Source organism: Diaphorina citri, unplaced genomic scaffold, assembly GCF_000475195.1.
Source record: "Diaphorina citri unplaced genomic scaffold, Diaci psyllid genome assembly version 1.1 scaffold1742, whole genome shotgun sequence".
NCBI lineage: Eukaryota > Metazoa > Arthropoda > Insecta > Hemiptera > Psyllidae > Diaphorina > Diaphorina citri.
The window spans coordinates 1-11,124 of record NW_007379168.1 but is presented as its reverse complement, the minus strand read 5'-3'; the positions used below and the strand labels follow the sequence as shown (position 1 = coordinate 11,124).

Sequence of the window (11,124 nt, the reverse complement as noted above, 5' to 3'; positions counted from 1 at the left end):
GCTGACTTTTGAACTTGGTGAGGTCCTCAATAAAGTGAACTTTCTGCAAATCACAAAACAAAACAACGAGGAATGTAAGTGGGGCTGCCTGAGTATCCTGATTCCTGAAAGGTATGGTATTTCAACTACAAGCTACAAGAGAATTATCTATGGCGAAAAGGTTTGATAGAGGGAACTGTAATCGTTTTGAGAACACCACTTTTACAAAGTACAAGACTAATTCTAAAAAGTACGAGTAAGGCCAGCCACTCACGATTCACGATCAACTAGACCTGACAGTTACACCTGATCAGGTATACTTGGTAGGAACCCTCATCGTCAGGTCTGAACGATTAGTAGGAACCCTCATTTAGCCTTGAGGGTTCCTACTAATCGTTCAGACTCTCGGTATAGTTTCTCTTCTAAAAAAAAAGTTCTACTTGATATCTGAAGTGATAGTGTGTGTGCTCATCAGGTATTAGGAATGATGTAGTCCTTCCCAGCAGTGTGAAATTCAAACTCAACTCACTGTTTTCTCAAATTGAACGAGAGTTTGAGCTTCTTTATCTGGACAATTTGAACCTACAAGACAAGATTGACATGTTGATGGAGAAGCTGGACAGGGAAAGTATAATCAACGATGATGTAGTCCTTCCCAGCAGTGTGAAATTCAAACTCAACTCACTGTTTTCTCAAATTGAACGAGAGTTTGAGCTTCTTTATCTGGAAAATTTGAACCTACAAGACAAGATTGACATGTTGATGGAGAAGCTGGACAGGGAAAGTATAATCAACAAGAAGTATCCAGAATGCAATGATATGGAATGTGTGACAAACATGAACAAGAACTTTAACAAACAGAAAGTCCTTGCATCAAATCCATCTGCACAGAAGCTGAAAACTACTAACAAGTTGAAAGTTCAAACCAGCAAGATTGTATCAAGCTTCAAGACATCTTTATTGAGCTGTTACAAGATAAGATCATTCTCTGGACATAGAGATGGGGTGTGGGATGTTGCTGTGAGACCTGGACAACCTGTTCTAGGCTCAGCATCTGCAGGTAAGTGGTAATAACATATGTAGCATGTTATACCTATTGTAAGTCTGTATTTAAGAACCTTACCATCTACTTGATCTAAAGTTAAGTGTTTACCTGCCAAGAATTTTTGGCTGTTATCATTCAATGTACGAGTCTCATGTCCCATGATATTTTTACTTGCAAATTAAGGAAATGGGTAAAATGCTGTAGAGTGCAAACTGCTTTTATGCATACATGGAAGAAACACTAATGAATCCTGTACCACCACATTGTCAAATATACAGAAACAATTTTTTTGATAATTGATCACAATATTCCTTTTGTTTTCAGACCGTACTGTAAGACTATGGAGTACACAGACTGGCAAGTGTGTTCTTCAATATTCTGGTCACTCTGGATCGGTCAACTCAGTTCGATTTTTGCCCAACAAAGATCTTGTGCTGTCTGCAAGTGGAGATAAGTCAGTTCATATCTGGCAGGCAGTTATCAACTGGGAGTGCCTGGTGAGTGTTCAAATCATTTTAAAATTTTGTTATTTCCTTTAAAAATATTGGGCTGACTTTTGAACTTGGTGAGGTCCTCAATAAAGTGAACTTTCTGCAAATCACAAAACAAAACAACGAGGAATGTAAGTGGGGCTGCTTGAGTATCCTGATTCCTGAAAGGTATGGTGTTTCAACATCAACTACAAGCTACAAGAGAATTATCTATGGGCAAATGGTAACAAGGTATTTATTTTCGAAAAGGTTTGATAGAGGGAGACGAGGAATGTAAGTGGGGCTGCCTGAGTATCCTGATTCCTGAAAGGTATGGTATTTCAACTACAAGCTACAAGAGAATTATCTATGGGGAAATGGTAACAAAGGTATTTATTTTCGAAAAGGTTTGATAGAGGGAACTGTAACCGTTTTGAGAACACCACTTTTACAAAGTACAAGACTAATTCTAACAAGTACGAGTAAGGCCAGCCACTCACGATCAACTAGACCTGACAGTTACACCTGATCAGGTATACTTGATAGGAACCCTCATCGTCAGGTCTGAACGATTGGTAGGAACCCTAAGATCTTGTGCTGTCTGCAAGTGGAGATAAGTCAGTTCATATCTGGCAGGCAGTTATCAACTGGGAGTGCCTGGTAAGTGTTCAAATTATTTTAAAATTTTGTTATTTCCTTTAAAAATATTGAAATTGAGGTTTGTTTTATGTAGGTAATTATTTATTCCTCTCAACAATGGACAATTTTTCATTAATGACAGGCTACTTTACAATAAATTTGTAATATTTTCCATTAGGTTTTATTAAAAGGATCTTTAAAATTATTAAGGGTGGGTCATCTAACTTTTCATTAACATTTTTATAGACATGGACCACCATTCTCTTGCCACTGTTCGTACACAATCTAAACTTTGATTAAGAGTTGTATTGTGATTTATTAAGACTGCCAAAGTAGTCCCTTTATTTCAGTTTAAGAGTAGGGTCATCTAATACAAAATTATAGAAAACAGGCAAAGTGATAGAGTACCTACATTGAAATCTTGGGAAATGTGACAAAGGAAATTAAAATAAATAGAGGAGGAAAGACTTGCACACACATAGAGATAGACAGAAAGATCAAATCTCAAGATGATCATCATGGTGAGACCCTCAATCTTATAGAAATCAGAAAACACAACTGCCTTTCATCAAGCGAATTACCTACTTGATAAGGAAGCTGTAGGGATATCCATGAGCCTTGGATTTTTCATTAACATTTTTATAGACATGGACCACCATTCTCTTGCCACTGTTCGTACACAATCTAAACTTTGATTAAGAGTTGTATTGTGCTTTATTAAGACTGCCAAAGTAGTCCCTTTATTTCAGTTTAAGAGTAGAACCTAATAAAGCCTTTTTACCTCTCAGAACAATGACAATGACTCTGACCTGGATGAAAGCAAGGAGCCAGATGAAAGTTCCATCACTTTGAGAACTCCGGTCAAAGAGCTCTTAGGTCATTCCAACGTTGTGATAGCAGCTGACTGGTTGTCAGATGGAGAACAGGTCATCACTGCATCGTGGGATAGGGTGGCCAATCTGTTTGATGTAGAAACTGGCACCATCTTACAGTCCCTCACAGGTAAGAAATGGAAGTTTTTTTTTTAGGTTTGATAGAGGGAACTGTAACTGCTAAGGTCCCAAAAGTGAAGAGAGAAGGAAGACAGGATAGGAGAAAGCCAGCTGTTCCAGGAACGAACCTTATATGTTTAGAATAAAATCCACCCCAGATGGGAATCGAACCCACGACCTATTGCTTACAAGGCAGACACACTTCTCTCCAAGCTAACCAGGCTGGTAGACAATGAATTCTATTTAGGGTTCCAGAAAGAACTTTACATTTGACTCATCACAAAAGTAATGACAGTAAGCCAGCAGTGATGGGCTGATAGCACACTGAATGCAATAAGAGTAGAACCTAATAAAGCCTTTTTACCTCTCAGAACAATGACAATGACTCTGACCTGGATGAAAGCAAGGAGCCAGATGAAAGTTCCATCACTTTGAGAACTCCGGTCAAAGAGCTCTTAGGTCATTCCAACGTTGTGATAGCAGCTGACTGGTTGTCAGATGGAGAACAGGTCATCACTGCATCGTGGGATAGGGTGGCCAATCTGTTTGATGTAGAAACTGGCACCATCTTACAGTCCCTCACAGGTAAGAAATGGAAGTTTTTTTTTTAGGTTTGATAGAGGGAACTGTAACTGCTAAGGTCCCAAAAGTGAAGAGAGAAGGAAGACAGGATAGGAGAAAGCCAGCTGTTCCAGGAACGAACCTTATGTGTTTAGAATAAAATCCACCCCAGATGGGAATCGAACCCACAACCTATTGCTTACAAGGCAGACACACTTCTCTCCAAGCTAAATAGGCTGGTAGACAATGAATTTTATTTAGGGTTCCAGAAGACCTTTACATTTGACTCATCACAAAAGTAATGACAGTAAGCCAGCAGTGATAGGCTGATAGCACACTGAATGCACCAATTTCCAATGGATCACTGGAGTTTAGCAACATTACACATGGTTGGTATTCGGATGGGACCAACCAACTGGTCAACCACTTGCTGGCTTTTCCTGGACCCATTACAGTGGGTCTTCTTCTTCCTAGCCTTTTCCTCTTACAAGGCAGACGCGCTACCAACTAAGCTAACTAGGATGGCGGGGGTAGTGGGTTTGATCTATACCCAGGGCGAACTTTATCCTAAACAGGTAAGGTTCGTTCTCGGAACGGCTAGCTTTCTCATATATTGTATTCCTCTCTTCGATTTCATAACCATAAGAAGTCCATTGTTACACAGTCCCCTTTATCACACCTCTTTAAAATAGAAGGGGTTATCATAAGCCGGATCAATAAAGTCATTTCTTACCTTCATTTGAGCAAGGAAAGCTTCAATCCTGCTGTCTACAAACAGGGGATGTTTGTCTGACTGGACTATAATTCGGAGCCCTTGAACACCAGATGACTTTCTAATACCGCTCACTACAATATAGCCTAGTTGTTCCTGAAAAAGAGATATAACATGTATTTCACTCAGTAAAGACAACCTCCGTGGTCTAGTGGGCATAAGGCCAGCCACTCACTATCAGGTAGACTTGATGGTACATCTGATCAGGTCCGCCTGTCAGTGTCAGGTCTACCTGAAGGTGTGTGTGCTCATCAGGTATCTGACAGGTGGACCTTTCCAGCCGTACCTGTCAGGTTTACCTGATAGTGGGTGTGCTCATCAGGTATCGGGTAGACCTGACAGGCGGACCTGATCAGGTCTACCTCATAGTGAGTGGCTGGCCTTACACTAGTCTTGAATTACGGAGAGTCCAAGTTCAAGTATGTTCCGGTCATACATAGAGAATCGGTGAGTGCAATCATCCTTAAAAGATAAATATTTCACCAACAAGGATGAGAAAGGCTTTGAGAAACTTACCTTGGTTCGTAGAATGTTGAAGCAAGGTTCATGAATGATTTGTACAAAGAGTTCTAGGAAGATCCACTCTTGAGGACCTGGAATTGAGAAAGGAGTGAGTTCTTGTTTTAGGTTTGAATTTGATTTAGTTTGACGCAGTAAACTGAAAACGAATATGTGTAATATTGAAAAAAAAAATCCGGCTAAGAATAAAATAAATAAAGGTCTTGGCGTCCCGAAAGTAAAGAGAGAAGGAAGACAGGATAGGAGAAAGCCAGCCACTTCGAGAACAAACCTAATCTGTTTAGGATTTAGTTGGCTCCGGGCGGGAATCAAACCCACTACCTAGCACTTACAAGAGAAACGCCGGAAACGCGCTACCAACCAAGCCAACTAGGCTGGCTTTGCTATCTTTATTATCTACCGGTTAGGTTGGTAATAAAGTACTCCGAGAACAAACATTGTCTGTTTAGGATTTATTTCACCCCAGGTGGGAATCGAACCCGCGACCTAGCGCTAACAAGTAACGTACCTTGGTAATCTGTTTAGGATTTAGTTGGCTCCGGGCGGGAATCAAACCCACTACCTAGCACTTACAAGAGAAACGCGCTACCAACAAAGCCAACTAGGCTGGCTTTGCTATCTTTATTATCTACCGGTTAGGTTGGTTTTAAAGTACTCCGAGAACAAACATTGTCTGTTTAGGATTTATTTCACCCCAGGTGGGAATCGAACCCGCAACCTAGCGCTAACAAGTTTCTTACCTTGATCATGAATCAGTTTGATATATTGAAATAAAAGCTCCACAATATCATCAGCATGATTGATTCCGTCCAGTGTCAGATCCACAGTAACAGTGAAGAAAGCAAACCCCTTGGCTCCAGACCTGGGGCCCCCTACCAGACTATTGCACCAGCCACGCCTGCGTAGCTCTGATAGCAGAGAGCCAGGCCCCTCGTGACCAATCAGATGAGAGAGGTAGTTGTCTGGCTGAAAGCAGTCGGGAAAACACAAAGATCAGGTCATTTCCAAATTGTAATCATGGGGGAAAATATCGAACATAATTATGGAAAAGCCAAATTGGAAGTGACGGAAAAAGACGTAGAAAAATCTATAAAAACATTTATTATCCTCTATAACTCTACAGACTCTACACTTTACTTTGCGTAGCTCTGATAGCAGAGAGCCAGGCCCCTCGTGACCAATCAGATGAGAGAGGTAGTTGTCTGGCTGAAAGCAGTCGGGAAAACATAAAGATCAGGTCATTTCCAAGTTGTAATCATGGGGGAAAATATCAAACATACCTAATTATGGAAAAGCCAAATTGGAAGTGACGGAAAAAGATGTAGAAAAATCTATAAAAACATTTATTATCCATCCTCTATAACTCTACAGACTCTACACTTTACTAAGCCAGGCCCCTCGTGACCAATCAGATGAGAGAGGTAGTTGTCTGGCTGAAAGCAGTCGGGAAAACACAAAGATCAGGTCATTTCCAAGTTGTAATCATGGGGGAAAATATCAAACATAATTATGGAAAAGCCAAATTGGAAGTGACGGAAAAAGACGTAGAAAAATCTATAAAAACATTTATTATCCATCCTCTATAACTCTACAGCCTCTACACTTTACTTCAATTGAAGAAATGAATTTATAAAATCCATGCTGTCCTTCTATGAATGGTAGCTTAACATTGTAGCTTGTGTAACTACAATACCATACCTTAAAAGCACCCTAGAACAATAGAATCTACATAAATTGGTTATACTGCCAGAATGAGACTGAAAAGTCCCTTTACTCCCGCAGTCCAAACAAGGTCTTATGTATTGAGAACAAATAATTGTTTAAATACAAATCTGGAATAGAATAGAATATACCCTGTTTATACTGCAAAAATGAGACTGAAAAGTCCCTTTACTCCCGTAGTCCAAACAAGGTCTTGTGTATTGAGAACAAATAATTGTTTAAATACAAATCTGGAATAGAATAGAATATACCCTGTTTATACTGCAAAAATGAGACTGAAAAGTCCCTTTACTCCCGCAGTCCAAACAAGGTCTTGTGTATTGAGAACAAATAATTGTTTAAATACAAGTCTGGAATAGAATAGAATATACACTGTTTATACTTTATACTGCGGTCTTATGTATTGAGAACAAATAATTGTTTAAATACAAATCTGGAATAGAATAGAATATACCCTGTTTATACTGCAAGAATGAGACTGAAAAGTCCCTTTACTCCCAAAGTCTTATGTATTTGGTACAGGGCCAGAGTGAGACTAAAAAATCCCTTTACTCCGACAGTCTAAACAAGGTCTCAAGTATTCAGAACAAATAATTAATCAAATACAAACTTAGCTTGAAACAAGAGACTCTTACCCCGGATTTGTGCTGTTCCTGCAGGTCAGGTATAGGGAAAGTGACCAGGAGACTTCGTACATCCTTAACAGGAGTAACATAGCCTCTGGTTTTCAGTTGATCCTTGCCGTACGGGTGTGTTGTCCACTCAGGTGTAGTGACGTTCTTATTCTTCTTGTGCTGTTCCTGCAGGTCAGGTATAGGGAAAGTGACCAGGAGACTCCGTACATCCTTAACAGGAGTAACGTAGCCTCTGGTTTTCAGTTGATCCTTGCCGTACGGGTGTGTTGTCCACTCAGGTGTAGTGACGTTCTTATTCTTTTTGTGCTGTTCCTGCAGGTCAGGTATAGGGAAAGTGACCAGGAGACTCCGTACATCCTTAACAGGAGTAACGTAGCCTCTGGTTTTCAATTGATCCTTGCCATACGGGTGTGTTGTCCACTCAGGTGTACTGACGTTCTTATTCTTCACATCCTTGAACTTGTCCACTGCATACTTTTCTAACTCATCCAGAGATTCTGGAAATGATTAAGTGTGACATGGACAGATAGATATAACACAAATAATAATTATTCTTCTTCTCTTCTTCCTCGCCTTTTCCCATGTACAGACGGGGTCGGCGTTTTTCGTCAGCCTCTCAATCAGCCATAACTAGGGTGATTGTTTTGGGCTGACATTTGGTTTTGGCATTTTTGGCTACAAATTTTACAAGAGGATGTCATTCGCACTTAACCTTTGCTATTTCTTTAGCAAGGGAAATTCAGGCTGGTATGCTCCCTGTTTTAAGTCCCCCAGCCAGACAGAAGGAAAGTAATGTATTGGGAGTTATTTACAGAGGGAAAATTCTATATTTTATTCTACTATTAAGTTGCTTACCTTTCCCCAGAATGGCCAATCCCATGATATTCGAAGAGTACCACTTGTTGTGAAATTTGAGCAGCTCATTTCGCACATCAATCCCCTTCGACTTCGGAATAGTCTCGAGAGTTTCCTTATTTCCGGTCCCGAACCGGTTATAATCGTGCTTCGGATCGCACGTCGCTTTCTCCAGTTGATCTAGACGCCATGCATCGTTAGGGATGTTCTTCTCGTGTTCCGAATTGACGGCGTTCACCTCGCGATCCGTGGAACTGGCGTCGAACAGCGGACAGATGAAGAACTTGGAGAATCTGAAACAGTCAATAGTCTTTTTTTATATATATTTATATATAGTGGCACGGTTCTCCTGAAGGAGCTCTTCCATCCAACCACTATTAGTGTTTGTGTGTTAGATAGTGTGTTTGTGTGTGTAGGATTGTGAAGAAACAGACTCGAGTTAGATAGGGTTTGCCTTCAGGTACCCCACAAGGGCAGTCTTGAATGAACCTATACTTGGTGAGTCCCTGAAGTAGAAATAGAATTTGATTCGATTGATTGAATAGTGAATAAAGTAGAATTACAGAATTAGAAACTGAATATATAAAAAGACTTACATCATCAACAACGGAGAGAATATAAAAAGACACAGAAAATATAAAAATATCTACCCTTCAGGTACCCCACAAGGGCAGTCTTGAATGAACCTATACTTGGTGAGTCCCTGAAGTAGAAATAGAATTTGATTCGATTGATTGATTGATAGTGAATAAAGTAGAATTACAGAATTGAATTAGAAACTGAATATATAAAAAGACTTACATCATCAACAACGGAAAGAATATAAAAAGACACAGAAAATATAAAAACACCTACGTTGCATTTATCTCCATTGATTGATTGATAGTGAATAAAGTAGAATTACAGAATTGAATTAGAAACTGAATATATAAAAAGACTTACATCATCAACAACGGAAGGAATATAAAAAAATACCTACGTTGCATTGACCTCCCTCCGTTCCTATCACCTACTTACATGTCCAGAGTTTTCTCCAGGTGGTCAGGTGATACTTCGAAGTGATAATTGGTATGATCCGCACTCGTATAGGCATTGGAATAGCCACTGTGCTCCGATAGAAATTTGTTGTACTCGTTTTCGGCCGGGTATGTTTCCGTGCCCATGAACAGCATGTGTTCACAGAAGTGAGCCAAACCGGGCAGATCTTTCGGGTCACTGAGGTAGCCTGAAATGAAAATAACAGATTTTTAGCTAGATTCAGTGTTCACAGAAGTGAGCCAAACCGGGCAGATCTTTCGGGTCACTGAGGTAGCCTGAAATGAAAATAACAGATTTTTAGCTAAATTCATTTTAGGGGTGAGCTATTCGTTTCTAACGAAAGTCACACTTTGGGTCGGGGTTGTGTTTTTGTGGGTCTTTTAGGTCACTAGGAAGCTATTCGCTATGAAAACTCATTTGGATATTTATATATTTTTTTCCTTAATAGGTTTGATGGAGGGAATAGTAACTACCTACTGAGCTCCCTTATAGTCCCGAAATCGAAGAGAGAGGACAGGATAGGAGAAAGCCAGCCGTTCCTAGGACGAACCTTGTGTTTAAGATAAATTCCGCCTCGGCCGGGAATCGAACTCGCGACCTAGCGCTTACAAGGCAGGCGAGCTACTATCCAAGCTACAGACAAATCTACAATTTTAGTCAATATTCTCATACTGATGTCTCCGTCAATATTCCCATACTGATGTCTCCGTCAATTTCTCATATTGATGTCTCCGTCAATATTCTCATACTGATGTCTCCGTCAATATTCCCATACTGATGTCTCCGTCAATTTCTCATATTGATGTCTCCGTCAATATTCTCATACTGATGTCTCCGTCAATATTCCCATACTGATGTCTCCGTCAATTTCTCATATTGATGTCTCCGTCAATATTCTCATACTGATGTCTCCGTCAATTTTCTCATGCTGATGTCTCCGTCAAATTTCTCATGCTGATGTCTCCGTCAAATGGATCTCTCCTGACCAATGAAGATGTTGCATTTCTCCGATGGAACAAATAGATAGTTAGGGTGTTCCTGTTGCTATTTAGTTAGATATGGGGGCTGCTGAACTGTAATGAGAGTTTACGAGATTATGTGGACCACTACCCTTCTTGTCCCATCAACTGCTTCCAGGTAAGACCCAACCATATTACATTAGGTGAGTTAGGCTAGCTTTAGCTTCTACATAATTCAGACATACACCTAACCAGGCACCGTTGCCTTTGTTCACACTAGGTATCACTCACCCTTCCATCTTGGAAGCCTTGATTGGATAATTGAGTAGAATTGTTCAACCTTCACAAATGTGAGCCTGAGGAAGAATTACATCAGTTCAAAAGGGAAATAACCTACATCGTGTGTGCTTGAGTGGACATCAGTTGTTTATTTGTTTAATTGTAACATAATAAAATGTTGTTTAAATGTTAATTGTATATCAGAATTTACCCAACTCTTCTTCTTCATCTCAGTACCTTATCCTAGCTAACACACCAGCCAGCTGATCCGACTTATTCGGATGGCCCAAAGGTCAGCCTAATGTTCCCCGAAGACTATCCGTGGCAGGAGTCAACAAGGCCCTAGGCTTTCGTTATACTACATAAATTGGTTATACTGCCAGAATGAGACTGAAAAGTTTCTTTACTCCTGCAGTCCAAACAAGGTCTTATGTATTGAGAACAAATAATTGTTTAAAAATACAAATCTGGAAGAGAATAGAATATACCCTGTTTATACTGCATGGCCTCTGGGGACCAGGTGCTAGGCATAGTATCCTGGTCATGTAGGAAGCTCATGTCGGGACTTTGTGGAGCATGATTTTTTTTTTTATCGATCTCAATATTTTCCTGACGCTCATAGTTGGGTCGCAGGAACGGAATGGCCTGCTGTTGTGAAT

The 11,124-nt window shown here is 40.1% G+C and overlaps 2 protein-coding genes across 2 annotated transcripts; one reads left to right on the top strand and one right to left on the bottom strand.

Annotated features, from left to right (window-relative positions):
* Positions 1–469: 469 nt before the first annotated feature.
* LOC103517083 (WD repeat-containing protein 37-like) lies at positions 470–3,972 on the top strand. The gene is made up of 5 exons (XM_026829310.1): positions 470–1,039; positions 1,349–1,521; positions 2,922–3,148; positions 3,529–3,710; positions 3,956–3,972. The coding sequence occupies exons 1-5, from the start codon at positions 580–582 to the stop codon at positions 3,970–3,972; spliced, it is 1,059 nt and encodes a 352-aa protein (XP_026685111.1). The 5' UTR covers positions 470–579.
* Positions 3,973–4,359: 387 nt separating this feature from the next.
* On the bottom strand, positions 4,360–9,418 carry LOC103517082 (insulin-degrading enzyme; the record flags this gene model as incomplete). Its single annotated transcript, XM_026829308.1, has 7 exons — positions 4,360–4,554; positions 4,975–5,051; positions 5,718–5,943; positions 7,335–7,417; positions 7,712–7,831; positions 8,190–8,482; positions 9,207–9,418. Coding segments are annotated over 7 exons (1,206 nt in total), but the record flags the coding sequence as incomplete, so codon positions are not given.
* Between the last annotated feature and the right edge of the window lie 1,706 nt (positions 9,419–11,124).